Source organism: Anabrus simplex, chromosome 7 (genome assembly GCF_040414725.1).
Source record: "Anabrus simplex isolate iqAnaSimp1 chromosome 7, ASM4041472v1, whole genome shotgun sequence".
NCBI classification, from domain to species: Eukaryota; Metazoa; Arthropoda; class Insecta; order Orthoptera; family Tettigoniidae; genus Anabrus; species Anabrus simplex.
Window position 1 is genome coordinate 163,511,563 of NC_090271.1, and position 15,910 is coordinate 163,527,472.

Genomic DNA, 15,910 nt, shown 5'->3' on the forward strand with positions numbered 1-15,910 from the left:
TGTGTAAAGATGCCTGTGAAATGGATGATTTAGTTGTGTAGAAATTGATGAAAAAAACTAGTACAAATTAAGTATTTCTACTCTTTAAAATATCATTTTGACTTTTGTTCAATTTACATCCTACACCGTTACCTAAATCTTTATGTTTTGGCCTTGTTTGAACATCATTAGTGATGAGAAATATATTTTGTATTATCTTGGCAGTGTAATATCTTGAGATAAACTAGCCACAAAAGAGGTGGCAAATAGATTGCAGAAGAGCTCTCACTTTTACCAGCAAGTACAAAGACTCCTCTGGGATCCCAAAGTACCAACAAAATCAAAGCTGGTGATGTTCAATCAGTACTTCATACCACTCTTAACCTATGGTATTGAAACCTGCACCCACAGTAAGAAGGACTCATCAAGGTTGCAGGCATTTGAGATGAAGTTCCTTAGGTCCACAATTCAAAAAGCAAAACTGGACAAGTTAAGGAATTATTTGGTTAGAAAATAAGCTGGGATTGAGACATCATTGTTAGATCAGGTCAGCATGTCCAGATTGAGGTGTTTTGGGCATGTAATGTGAATGGAGCCAACAAGGACAGCTTATTTTAACTTGGAGAGACATGTGGCAGGAAAATGGATGGTAGGAAGACCAAGAACCCACTGGATGGACATTGTAAAGATGGACATTGCAGATCGGGGAAGAACACTGGAGGACATCATTAACAACAGAACATATCTCAATAAGACAAAATGGAAGAGGCTAGCCAACAGTCCCAGGAAACTGGAACTGTAAAAATGATGATGATGATGATGATGATGATGATGATGATGATGATGATGATGATGATGATGATGATGGTTGTTCCTAAACAGGATACATCTGCTCATGTACAGTAGTTTCAAAAGCAGACACATCAAAAGTAATTTTTCACTCATTTATCAAACCATGAATTATTGATCTTTTATATTTGTAACTTATTTGTTTCTATCTACAACTGAAATCTTTCCTAAGTTTTATTTTCAAAATTGTTTATATAATAGGGTTATATTGTTTATATTACTCCTGAATATGATTGTATTTGTGACTTATCTGCTTTTGCAACAGGGATGAATCATCAGCATCTGACCATCTGAAGCACAGAGGGACTTTTTTTGATGATTTTGATTGTTACTGCATCTTTGGAAAGAATTTTGATTAGTTTTCATGTGCCCGATGTCTCAGGTATTGAACCGGTTAACATTTGCCTCCACCTTGTCACATCTGCGGCGTGTCAACTCTCCAATTGGTAGAGATGGTAAACTAGCCAAACCTCGTCAGTTGCACAACTCACTATGGGGTATGATTTGCCCTGCAGAGACACCTGAAGGAGCTGCTGTAGGTGAGTTTACATGGTTTCCTTCACTTCACTTGCAGTATTGTGTAACCTGATAAATGCCAATGATAAAGAGAGCCTAAAACTAACTGAACCCCTCTAAATGCTGAAGTCACTATTCAGTGACATGGCATGTAGGTAGTACATCATATTTATTTCTCTGATATGCCATTCTAAACTTGTGACCTTATTAATACAATTGTTTTCAGAAGATACAAAACTTAGAATCTTTAATAGATATGATATCTTTTGAGTTCAAACCATGTGAAAGAGACAAACTGCAAAATTAAAACAGGGCTTAAAAGACTGGGAAAAATTCAGAATGGGAAAAGGATCCTAATGGTTCACTCATCTTTATATTTTTGTCTGTATGCTTCTCCTGAATTCATCTGAATTTTTGTAACACTACTCTTTTGTTGGAAATCACCAAGAACAAATTGTGCTGCTTTCATCTGGAACTTGGAAATTTATCGAACATTTCCCCTGATAAATTATTCCAATCCCTTACTCCTCATCCTACAAATTAATATTTGCCCCAATTTGTTCTCTTGAATTCCAACTTTATGTTCATATTATGATCTTTCCTACTTTTAAAAGCTCCACTCAGGCTTATTCGTCTACTAAAGTTATTCCACGCTACCTCTCTGCTGACAGCTCGGAACATACCGCACAGTCAAGCATCTCGTCTACTTCCTCCCAAGTCTTCCCAGCCCAAGGTTTGCAATATTTCTGTAACACTACTCTACTGCAAGTTGTCCACTTCATGACCGTATTGTTGAGTACAATCAACAAATTAATTTTAAAAACCACCTAATAGATACTTTATTTTTTGCCTTTGGCAAAATTAAAAATACATTAGCACACACAGAACATGTTTCGACCACTTAGTTAGTGGTCATCTTCAGCTGTATATAAATAGCTTAGATGAAAACATTTGGATAGGAAGCACAATAAACCTTAAAAATATGTCCCATGGGATCCTAAAAATTATTGCTCTAGGTGCTCTAAATGAAAGGAGGGGGGGAATAAGGTAATATGTGTGAATGATACTTAAATTTTGATTTGCATCTACAATTGTGTTTAGAAACATATTTACTAATATACATATTTAAAAATATTTAAAAGCGTCTATGGTAATACACTTTTTGTAATAACACTAGGTGGCATGAATAAAAAAGTCAGTGTGTGTAACAGTCTTCAGGCATTTGTAAGAAGGATACTTAAATTAAAATTTGTGTCTACAATGATGTTAAAAATCTTATTTACTAATAAACATATTCAAAAAATATCTTAAAGTGTCTTTGGTGAGGCACTTTTTAAAAAACACTTGGGCTTGAATAAAAAGTCTATATACAGTATATGCCAGTCTTTGGGTATTTGTTGTTTGTATTTTGTATTGAGTATCTTCCTTAAATGTTACTCTTTAGGTTATGGTAAAAGAACGTGTAGACTGTTTGACTTGCAAATATTGCTCTTTAGATTGTGGTAAAAGGATGTGTTGACTGTTTGACTTGCAGTAGTCCTATGGTAGCTTCTCTGTTATATAAAATGGCGGTCTTCTGATTAGGGCAGCTTGCCTCACGATCTGCAACCAACAGGAGATCGTAACATATTAAAATGTGACATAAAATAGAAATGCTCCGAATTTAAATAGATCGCGGGAAGAGGGATGTATTGGAAAACTGTGTTGTTTTGACTCACCTTATCTGGAAACATGTTTATTCCGTGCTGCCTTGGGGATCTGTCTTTGTACACGACCTAGTATAGTAGCGATGTGACACAGTCTGATTGTTTGTGCAATCTTCCGGAGAAAGGGGAAGTAGAGTTGTGTCGTCATCTAATACGTCTCGTGAGGGAGGAGGGAGTACTAACTGTGCTTCCGTGACGTAATGTTTGATTATTTCACTTGTTCGTCTTGTTTGTTTTCTGTTTACCCATTCCATGTATTTACTGATATGCTCGTATAAGAGGTTTTTTTGCTCGTTCATTTTGTTTAGATTCTGCTTCCTGTTCTCTAATTTATCAAAGATAATGTGGATGTTTTCTAGGCTGTTCATAAGACTTCCTTTATTGATCCTACTAATGATTTGGAGATTCTGTCTGATGTTAGTGAATTTGTGGCTTGCCTCTTTCATATGAGCTCCCATAGCAGAGAATCTTCTGTACTTCAGTACTTTTCTGCATTGATGTGTTCCTGATATCTAATTATAAAGCTCCTTCCTGATTGTCCCACGTGTGTCTACACAATTGTAGATGCGAATCGTAATTTAAGTATCATTCACACATACTACCTTACCCCCCCTCCTTTCATTTAGAGCACCTAGAGCAATAATTTTTAGGATCCCATGGGACATAGTTTTAAGGTTTAATGTGCTTACTATCCAAATGTTTTCATCTAAGCTATTTATATACAGCTGAAGATGACTACTAACTGGTCGAAAAATGTTCTGTGTGTGCTAATGTATTTTTAATTTTGCCAGAGAAAAAAAATAAAGTATCGATTAGGTGGTTTTTTAAATTAATTTGTTGACACTACTCTATTGTCGGAAATCACCAAGAACAAATTGTACTGCTTTCTTTTGGATCTTTTCCAGTTTTCATATCAAGTAATCCTGGTGTGGGTCCCTTACACTGGAACCATACTTTAATTGTGGTCTTACCAGAGACTTATACTGGGCCATTGACCTAGATATTAGGCCCATTTAAATAACAAGCAAGCAGCAAGAGACTTATATGCCCTCTCCTTTACATCCTTTCCACAACTCCTAAATACTCTCGCATTCATGTGTAGGGATCTGCAAACTTGATTTACAACCTTGTTAATGTGTTTTATCCCAATAAAAATCATTCCTTATTTTAATACCTAGGTACTTGTAACATTGGTTCAAGACTCAGCGTAAACATCATAATAATAATAATAAAAATGAATATTGACAATAATAAAAATAAATAAAGAAATAGTTGTAAATAATATAGACACTTAATAATATGAATAAGGAAATAAAAAATTAATGACACAGTGGCGGTGAATTCACATCAGAACATGGAAACATGACGAGTATCTTTCGATACACAATATTAAATTAAATACAAGGGAACACTTACAGGCCTAAAAATAACAACTAAGAGAGGAGAGTGGAAGGTGCGAGGGCCCTATGAGGTCCGTGGGAAGGTATGGCGTTATGGGGGAGAAAAGACTTACAATTATCACCTCGAAACTCATCATATTAACATAATCAAAACCAATATTACAAGAAACAAGATCATGGCATAGCAACTGATACTTATGCACAAATGAAGGGTGTTTAAAAGACTTTAACAAAATACAGTTCCACGATACGGAATCAAGACGTACTTAAGTAACTTAGAGAAAATTTGATTTAACAATAGAAGGGTGATGCTACATTACAAAGTATAGTTTAAAACGTAAGTAAGTGATAGAACTGAAATTACGGCAATGGGAACCTAGAGCAAACTTGGACATGTTAAATTTAAAACTTTGAAAATGACATTAAGCAAGGAAATACCGAAATACCAAAGTAATTAAATTAAATCAAACGAAACCAGAAAACATTGAGAATAACATTGAAATAACACCAATAAAAACTGGAGTTCCTGATGGGAGGCCTCGAGCGCACGCGCTCGCTAGGGCGATTGGATGTAAATGACGCCGAGCACGCATCATTTTTCCAAAGCTGGCAGAAGACTGGAAATAGGCCGATCACAATTAACCAATAAGAAACAATTTCCACTAGGTTCCCTATCTTTTCGCCAATAGGAAATCTCGTTATTCTAGCGAATGAAATTGCATGACCATATATGGTCATATTAAGATAGTTAGCAACTTCTCGAGATTTCCTATTGCAACACCTATTTCGACAGCAATAACCTCACATGTGGTATAGGATGTTTCACAACTAAAGCACCTTTACATTTTCATCAGATTACAATTTTGACATACAGAATTACAAAAATTAATTTTCAAATAACTCTTCAAGAAATTCTTCAAGTTAAAACGTCCCAAGTGTCTTTTCCTCATGCTTGCTGACATTAAATTATCAATTACATAAAATTTACATACAAAAAAAAATCACTTCAAAACAATTCTCGTATCTTGCAATGTTCATTTCCAGTTCAATACATCTTGAAGTTACAAACAAAAATGAAATCCTTCAGACACGTTAAATAAAAAACTTTAAAATTATATTTCCCATAGTAGTAGTTTTCCGTCTCATCACATATTACAGTACTTACAGAAATCTCCATGAGGCACTATCACCCCATCGTCAAGATAAAACTGAGAGGACTTTTACTCTTGGTGAAACTTACAATCTAACTTTTCATCCCATTGTTTGCTGTCCATCTCACAAGATTGTCTAGGTCTTTCTGTAGTCACTCACAATCCTGTACTTATTTACTCCTCTGTTTGTCTTGCATATGGACACAATGTGCTGAATAGTCTGTATGGAAGCATCAAAGTTGCGCTGAGGAAATGGAATTTTGCTGCTACTTGTAAAGGTGTTCAGCACAGATCCCCGATTGGTCTGGATCATGGTAAGAGCAGTCCAGGATTTCATTTGTAGATCAAAACCAGGTGCAGGGCTGTTTCTATTTTAATAGGAACAAAGCTGTGGGCTGGTGTAACCTCCATTCTTCTCCCCACTGGGCATTTTTGCTTCAGAATGACTCTGTGTTAATCTCTGGGACAACATATGGATATATATCAATGTTTTCCGGGCATGTAGGCCATGGTCCCCACTTTTCACCGAAGGCTGTGTTTGGCACAGCAAAACGCTCAGTGGAACGGAGTGGTGTTGGAATTCCACCTCATTATAGTGCAGGCTACAGTGCCCTGCTCGCCTATTGGTCTACCATGTTGGAGGGGCGATCATTGATGGCTGTTCTTCGATCAATGATTGAAGCATTAAGGAGCCCGAGCTGTGAAAGCTTCAATTGCTATATGACCTAGGCCAGTTCCTATTGCGGTCAGGGAGTCTTCATGAAGAGGCACATTGAGGTTTTCTAAGGTCTTTATTTATTCTTGAATCAGAACAACTTTTCTGCACAGACGAGGAGGCATGATATATCCGAGAACTGGAACCCAATAGATAGGAGTCAGTCTGATTAGGCCAGTGATTAGTGTCATGGAATTATTAAGCTGAAGGCTGTTAAACCAAACTAGGGTACATTATTCAGCTGTGAAATATAGAGAGATAGGAACAATAAAAGGAACACACAGTAGGATGAACACAGTGGCAGGTCAGTGTGGAAGAGGAAGCAGCACAGAGAGGACAAGGACAAACATTTATTGATTCGTTTATTTATTTATCGCATGCCTTTTAGTTAATATTAAAATTAATTTTTATCAGTTCCACCTTTTCAATACAAAGTTTTGCAATGTGTTTACATTACAAGTTAATTTAATTTTGTACTAGTTTTGACCTAAGGTCAAGGTCATCATCAGCCATAACACAAATTATACAATATATCAAATAGTCCAAAAACAATGTACAATGACATTAAAATGAACATGTGAGAGTTAAAATTAGACAGATTTTGAATATTGTAGTGTACCATCTCACCGCTCACCACCCTCTAGGACCCCGGTACCACCTAGGGGTGATGAGGTGAAAAACCTTATCCACCAGGGAGAGAGAAAAAAAAGACGGAGAGAGAGAGAGAGAGAGAGAGAGAGAGAGAGAGAGAGAGAGAGAGAGAGAGAGAAAAAGAGAGAGACCCTGGTGAGAAGGTTGTTAGCGTGTCCGCCCCAAAAAGGGAGAAATAGCGAACACGAGGGAGAAGATGGGCACAAGAAGAGCGACAACAAAGTACAGTCACAATATTAAAAAAACAAGAAACCATGGAAAAACTTACCGGGAGCAGCGAGGAAGACAACTAAAGGCCGTGGAAATTAATGCACAAGAAAAACAATGGCAGTGCTCCACCGAACGTGGCGAATGAAAACCAGCATTTACATGAAGTAAAAAAAATTTAATGGAAGGGCAAATAGTAAGTAACAAACCAAGTTATTAAGATGATAAAGCCTAAGTTTATTTTTAAAACATAATGGCAAAATGTAAATAAAATCAACATAAGGTTGAAAAATGGAAAAGGAAATTAACAATAAGTAAAATAAATTAGAATATACCCAGGTGGGGTTTTAAAGAAAATTAATTCATTACTAAATAACAATTAATGAAAAATAAATACTCTTTAACAGATAATAAATGGGGAGCTTAATGAAAACAACAAGGAAGGAAAGGGGTGACCTCCGTACCAAATAAAATGTAATCAGAAAACAACGGAAAACCAATAGACTCTCTTACATAAGTACAACTTGAAATAAAATGTGATCGATCACGGATAGTTAAATAAATTTAAAAATATTAAGTTAACAATTATTCAAAAATGGATCTTCAACGCGGTCGCTTTTCATAATTTCCAAATTTGAAATCGTTCAGTTACCACCAAGGACAGTTTCCAAGACAAACAGAATTTTACGTTAAAAAACCTCCTCACGCGGGGCAAGGAAATGGTAACCCAACATTAAAAGTAGGAGAAAATAAACAAATTAGTTTAAACAGTAACCGATACACTCGGCCCCGAAGAATAAAAAAATCCAAGATCCACACAGGCACAACACGCCAGACAACAATTCACCCGACAACCATCCACACACGAACCGTCGCCAAGGTAACCACCAAAAAACAAGCAAGGCCTCCTAATACACGGAGGAAAAACAGGCCAGAGAAAATAATTAAATTCACCCAAACCCCAGAAGGGGGGGGGGGAAGAAAACATACCAAACGAATTAGAAAACAAAACACAGGAAAGCAAACAGAAAGCCGAAAGAGGTAAGGTTCGGTACCTTGGAGACTGTACCTTGGTTTACAAAGAAAGTTACAATTTAAAATGCCAAAGTAGATCAGTAAAATTTTAAATTAATAATTCCAATTTAGTTCATGGTGAACCTTCCACATTACTGTGATTAGTTGCCGAAACAGTTCTCCAGATTTTCGATACCACACACGCAAATAGGAATAAATTTAACGGCGAAGTCCAAATATTTATTATTATTATTATTATTATTATTATTTTTCCAGAAATCTTCGAAAATATCAAAATCCTCTTCAGGACGACGTTTAAAGTGTGTCAAACACTGGTACGTACCTTAGGTGATGAAGAAATGAGAAGAATTTTTAACCTGACATTGTTGACGAAGAAATACAGTCAAGCCACCGGGATCCAGACCTCGTCGTGAAGTATCCAGACGAAAAATAAATCCAAAAAACACTCAGAAGAAAAGGCAGGAGGTCTTCAACTAGTTTACCTGGGGAGAATCCCCGTTAACATACAATTTACGGTGGTTTCTTGGTACTCCAACACTCCATGACGCCGGACACAAATACACACCAGCACAACATGGCTGCCTCAAGCGAACTGAGTGTCGCGTCGGCCAGCTGGAAGCGGGCCAGTTTTGCCTGGTAGTCGACCGGCGGGCGCATGCGCAGTAATGCGCAACCAATCACAAGACCAGACAATGGCCCGCTGACTACAGCAACTTTAAAAAAAGGTATACTGGCGTAAGCCGTTTGACACAAATTATTCTAGGCCGCAGGGCCAGTTCAAAATGGTTATAATGGGGAGGCTCACATTATTTAATATTGTCTCAGCCCTCCCGCCCCGAATCGACGACAAAATCACATGCATATGCCATCAATGATGTGGTGGTCACACATATACTAAATTTGGGCGAAGTTGTCCAACAGAAAACGACCACCAAGATTAACTAATTTTAGTTAGGAGTTCACATGACCAGGTTAATAGTCCAAGACACAGTTCCGCATCACATAGTTTTTAGAAATAATTGGCGGGGTGCAATCAACATCAGTGTCCACAAACGTTAACCGATCACTCGGTAAATCACCAGAGTAATGTTTGTCATCAAATAGAGAGCACAATGACCAGAGTTCACCAAATATTCAGTTTCACCTAATACACATGTTTTCTATGCATCGCACAATGATACAGTTTATGACACATGACGCAGTTCACCTAGAGGTTTGGCAACTCTCACACTAACCACAGATATACTGACCAAAAATTAAACAAAACCACATGATTATAAGTCCACGCATGCAGGTTATTTTCTCAAGCACGGTGGTAAATTAATTTTAATGCACGAATACCTTGACAAGTCTCCTTTGATATTAAGGAAACGCATGATCTTGTGTTGCAAAAGGGGACTACAGGGGAAATGAAACGCACCGGAAAACCCGAATGGGGGCAAAACCACAAGAAGAGGGAGGAACAAAAAACAAATCAGGAAATTAAAGTAGGTGAGTTTTCAGTTACAGGATCCACAGATCCGCCAATTAACTTTACATAGGCTAGTTACCAACAAACTAGCTGAAGTCCAAAGCTTTCCACTTGGTCCAATATAGTACCGAAGGAAGAGGAGGGCCCATTCAACAACAATTAAGAAATCAAAGGGAAACTACATAAAATATACCATGTTACACTGCCACGAAGGACACTTAGCCATGACACGTAGAGAAACAATGAACAAGAACACATAGAAACATAGGGTACAATCCAACACATAATACCAACTAGGACAAAGACAGATATCCCTAAGGATCAAGAACATAACGGAAGGGAAATCAGTAATATTACTCAAGCACAAATCACCCACAAGAAAAATATATAAGTAAAGGTACAGGACCACTCCAAAGAATAGACGTCCTTGGAACATATGGTTTAGAATACCAGACGTTAAACTAAGAGGACACATGAATGACCTATCAAATTACACTTTTAGATATTGGAGTGACACACACACAACCACAGAGTGGCGAACTCGTCAATCGGTCCAAGGGTCAAGAACGAGGGGTAGAGCCAGAATACCAACCACACTGGGATCGGCAACTTATCCTAGTTCACCCACAAACACAGGTAAGGACTCAAGCATAGAAACCTAATTTTGAACAAACCAACGGAAAACCATCAAGGAGAAGGGACGCAGAACCTACACGAGTTACAGATAGGTAAGACAGGCAACAGTAGCCTCGATGGGCAATCAGGAGACTCCTATAGGTTACCAGATGGAAAAATCGCGATCAGTCAGTCATCCACAACGGCCACATCAAGGTACAACCACCGAAACTAAATGCACGAGGCAACGTGGCACAGAATAGTAACCACAAACCTAATTCAGCGTGAGGAAGAACAAGTCGAAAATCCCAGAGCCAAGAGATAACTAAGAATTGCCCACCCGAAGGTGTGCTTCTTCGGAGTAGTGGATACCAAACCAACAGCCAAATCTACCGTGACACAGAGGTAAATTAAAGGACAAATCACATCCCAACCAAGGTGTCTTGACAGCCAAACAACGTAATCCAAAACACAATTACCTAAATAATGACAAGCTAGCAGCACGGGTTATTAATAGAGAGGTAAAGGATAGCTATCCTCAACGCGTGCTCACAGACTACAACCCAACAGCACAATACAAAGCAGAAATTACAACAGCAAACCAGGTACAGATTAAGGACTAGGTCCATCCCACAGAAGCACAAAAGGAGAAATATCCTCAGGAAGGAAGTCCGACAGTACCACCGAAAACTCCACACGCCAACCGGTAGATAAGGAAAATTACACAACGTTACTAACGGTCCACATTTCAAAAGGATCCAAACAACTCACAACAACATTACCAAGTTACAACACAGGAGATACAACCATAATGCTGGCAGGAGCGCACCAACCGAACGCCCACAGGAAAAATCGGAGACAGATTTTCTACATAACCCCAAAACCAAAAGGTTAGGAAGATAAATTCAGCCCAAAAACCCATTACAGGAAAAATAATATAGAGGGTTCACGCATAGAAAACCACCTTTAGAACAGCCGCGAAGGGTGCCCAAAAGTAGGAGTGTCAGATCTCTCAATCATGGATGAATACAAACATCAGTATCCGGAACAGAAACACCTTTAAGACACGCGGTCCATGCAGAAGGCAAGCAGGGAACCTTTCCGACACCAATAGATCGAAACACACCACAATCAGAAATCGTACAATACTAAAATGGCACAAATAGTAACCCAATCATGACTAAGCACCACACATCTTCAAACACCCGCACACAATGAAAGGATGACAAAATGGTAAACGCTCAGGCACCAGACACACTCCCTTACATTCCATCCCAAGCACACCATAGCTCAGCAATGATTAAGTCACAAGATGATCGAAGGGTTCAGCGGAAGGAATCCTATGCGGAGCCACAGAAGAAACAAGTCTTTGAAATTACATAAGCCTAGAGAAAACAGAGGGACAACAAAGCACAATTTAAGTTAGATGTCATCAGATTTCCCCAATGGAACCTCGGTAGCGCACCACATAAGCATAAGGTTAGATAACGAGGATATCAATTCCAAGGTATTAATTAATACCACCATCACAAGACAATTAATGAAAGACAATTTCTAACTACAAGGATCCACACCAAGAAACAGTAATATACGAGAAGTACTAAATTAGAGTCACCAACACGAGGCACAGAAAGGACCAGATTGACTCGCTCGCCATCCCACAGTATGCGTGCTAAATTCACTAACGATACAGGTCAGTTACCAAAGGTGCATCCATCCAGCGGAAGATGCGGTACAATTTACCAGATCAACCAGGTTTAATTTGAGAAACATGAACGCGCCTAATACGCTTTGCTACAGGGTCGCTTACTAAAATAGAAACGGGAGACAAGAACTCCAACACAGTGCACGGGCCTTGGTACCTAGGGGCAAGTTTTGCCGAAAACTTATTCACGGCCTTACTCATTGGGTAGCACTTAACATACACGAGATCACCAACATTGAATTTTGACGGTTTCCTACCTTTATCGTACTGCTTTTTGACCTTTTCGTATGACACAGCTAGATTCCTTTTTGCTTCGTTCCAGATCTTTTGAACATCATTAGGCCTAGATAGGTCTGGGAGAAGATCCTCAATACATAGCAGGTTAGACATAGGGGAGTACGGAGTATAGCCAAACATTAAAGACATAGGCGTCTTACCATGGGACTCATGAGTAGCGGAATTGAAAGCATGGGCCAACCAATGCAGACAGGAGTCCCATTTGGACTGGTTGTCATGATGATACGCTATCAACGCAGATTTTAAGTTCCGATTCAACCTCTCTGCATAAGAAGGATTTGGATAGTATGGAATAGTGGTGACATGTGAAATGCCCAACTCAAACAGATACCTCTTGAAGGAGTTACTGGTGAAAGAACTAGCGTTGTCAGATACTAAGAACTTAGGTGGACCAAAGGATGCAAAGATGGAATTTAGACAGGAGATAGAGGTACGTGAATTAGTGGACCTGGTGGGAAAGATCCAACAGAACCGGGAGAAGGCATCTATACAGACAAAAATGTGGGTGTTTCCCAAGGAAGATCGGGGGAGGGGTCCTACGAAATCTATGAACAGTCGTTCCATGGGGCGCGAAGCTTGTGATGAAGACAATAATCCCACTCGGTTATTCAAATTGGGTTTGCTGATGGCGCAAGATTTACAAGATTTGACCATGTTCCTGATATCACTATCCATTTTCTTCCAAACAAAGAATTGCCTGATTTTCAAACGAGTTTTGAAATTTCCTAGATGACCGCCAAGGGGTGAACAGTGGTAATACTTGAAAATGACCGGTACCAGAACCTTAGGAACGACAATTTTGGAATTATGGTCCTTGCGACCCTTACAACAGAGAACACCCTTAGATAAGGAGTAAGGTTTCACTTCGATCCCGCTACTGATTGTATCAATGATCCTTTTCAGATCCGGATCAGTTTTTTGATGATCTCCAATTTCTTGATACAGCAATGGGGAATCGGTGAGGATGGCACTAACTCCAACGGTATTGACAGCAAGCTCATCGACACATGGGTTGGCTTCCGCACAAGGATGACCTTCAAACATCCTGCTCAAGCCATCGGCGATGACGTTCTCAGACCCACGAATGTGGCGAACATTGAAATTAAAGGATGAGATCCGTAATGCCCATCTAGTTATCCTACCGGTCCTTTTGGGTCGGTTCAACACCCAAGAAAGAGCCTGATTGTCGGTTTCCAGATCAAAGTTGACGTGTTCAATGAATGATCGAAATTTTTCCAGAGCAAACAGCACAGCTAGACACTCTAGTTCATAAATGGAGTACTTAGACTCCAGATCATTGAGGACCCTGGATACGTAGGCCACGGGCCTACGCCCATCTTCATGTTCTTGTAACAGAACGCCAGCAATAGCACGCCCGGAGGCATCAGTTTGGACAATGAAACGTTTCTCGAAATCGGGAATAGCTAACAAAGGTGCATTAATCAGTGCGACCTTCAATGAATTAAAAGCTTCCTCCTGGGCTTTACCCCAAGTAAATTTTACATTCTTTTTCCTAAGGTCGTTCAACGGGGCAGCCACTTCAGCAAAGTTAGGGATGAATTTTCTAAAGAAATTGACCATACCAATGAATCGAGCAACGCCCTTGACATCTTTGGGAGGTGGAAAATCCCTAATGGCTTGAGTTCTGGAATGATCTATGGAAACGCCTTCAGAAGAAACTACATGTCCCAAGAAAGACATGTTGGGTCTGGCGAAAGCTACCTTTGATAACTTCACTGTAAGGCCGGCTTTCCTTAACCGTAGCAATACTTCCCTAACGTGCACCATATGTTCCTCGAAGGTCTTCGAATAAATTAATAAATCGTCCAGGTAATTAAAGACATAGCTGAACTTAATGTCAGAGAGAATGGAATTTAACAACCTTGACAACACAGCTGCTCCACAGCTTAGCCCGAACGGGAGTCTGAGGAACTCATACAAGTTCCAGTCGGTGATGAAGGCAGTGAGGGGAATTGATCTCTTCGATAAGGGCACTTGGTAATAAGCCTGGTTCAAATCCAGGACAGTGAAAAATTTTGCACCTGAGAACCATCCAAAACAAGTATGAAGGTCGGGTAGGGGAATAGATTGGAGTACAATCTTACTATTTAGAGACCTATAGTCAATCACAGCACGATAACCACCAGAAGGTTTGGGTACCAAGAACACAGGGGACGCATACGGGGAAGTCGAAGGTCTGATCACTCCGTCTCTTTCCATTTGCTCAATGATTTTCTTTAATTCCAACATACGGGGTGGGGAAAGGCGATAAGGAGGGGATCGAACAGGCTGCAGGTCCGACAACTCAATGTCATACTCGAGTACGTTGGTCAAGCCTAACTTGCTAGTGAACACATCGGGAAATTCCCTGCAAAGATCACGAACTCGCTGTGCTTCGGCATCTCCTAAATGATTCAGGTCAAGCCGATCGATATCACTAGACTCATCTGACTCAGGGTAACCCACACACAAAACTTTAGGCATTTTCAAGGGAACGTTAATCAATTCAAATTTCAGGTCAGGAGAAAATTTAAAAAAGAAATTTCGACACTGAGGATCCAAAACGACACCAGCCCAAGATAGAAAATTGGTACCCAGAATAATGTTACATGATAAATTGGATGTCACCAAGCACTTGATCTTCCAGGTGAAATTCCCAATCCTCAACTTGACCTTCACAGTCCCCAAAATATTTAAGAACTGACAATTAGCCGAAACGCATCTTAAGTTAGTGGGTTTTATTTCCGGAAGTTTACACGAGGATTTCTTTTGACAATACCAGGCATAATTCATCAAGCATACTGCGCTTCCAGTATCAAGAAGAGCATCTACGGGTTCATTGTTGACTTCGACAAATGTGCACGTGCCAGAGGAGGGGGCATGAGCAGAAATACTATTGCACCTAGGGGGACACACCGGTTTCTTACGAGATTCAGGGTTTACAAACTTAGAATTGGCAGACTTTGCCCTTTCCCTTTCTAGTCATTGAGTACCATTTCTGTCTACCAAGGGGCAATTTCTTTTAACATGCTGTCTAGAGCCACAGGAATAGCAAGCGCCTGGACCACGTCTAACGTCAGGGCAGGAATTTCTTAGATGATTTCGGGACCCACAGTTGTAACATTTACGGGCATTCACAACTTTAGGTGTTGACGGAAGAACGGGACAATTGGTAGTAGTAGGGGGAGGGAAATTCACAGGTCTGGAGGCATCCCCATGTTTGACATCTTCAGCAAAGGAACAGGCCTCTTCCAATTCTTGAAAGGTAGTAGGGCAACGGGTTAAGGAAAGATAGGAGCGGTACGCAGGAGATATTCCTTTTAAAATTCTAGAGACCATTTCACATTCTGGCACAGAAATTCTAAAAACCTTGCAAAAGAATCGCAGATCCAGCACATAAGTTAGCAAGTTCTCATGCAGGAACTGAGTCCGGAAACAGTGTTGGGGCACAAGACTTTGGAGAGCAAGAGAGGGAATAAATTTGGAAAGGACAAGTTCATGAAAGGTACTAATCGATAAATTTTTAGAGATAGCTTCAGAAATTTCTCTCTTTAGAATCCCTTCACAATGAGGGAAGAGGGCGCGGAAAATCCCCAAATCGTCAACTGAGTAC

General features: G+C 39.6%; 1 protein-coding gene across 1 annotated transcript in view; it reads left to right on the top strand.

Moving 5' to 3' along the window:
• Positions 1 to 15,910, top strand: part of LOC136877408 (DNA-directed RNA polymerase II subunit RPB2) — a 332,230-nt gene that overhangs the window by 225,573 nt on the left and 90,747 nt on the right. Inside the window, exon 10 of the mRNA XM_067151423.2 lies at positions 1,211 to 1,367. Within this exon, the coding sequence (XP_067007524.1) occupies positions 1,211 to 1,367 (157 nt within the window). The remainder of the gene's footprint in view (positions 1 to 1,210; positions 1,368 to 15,910) is intronic.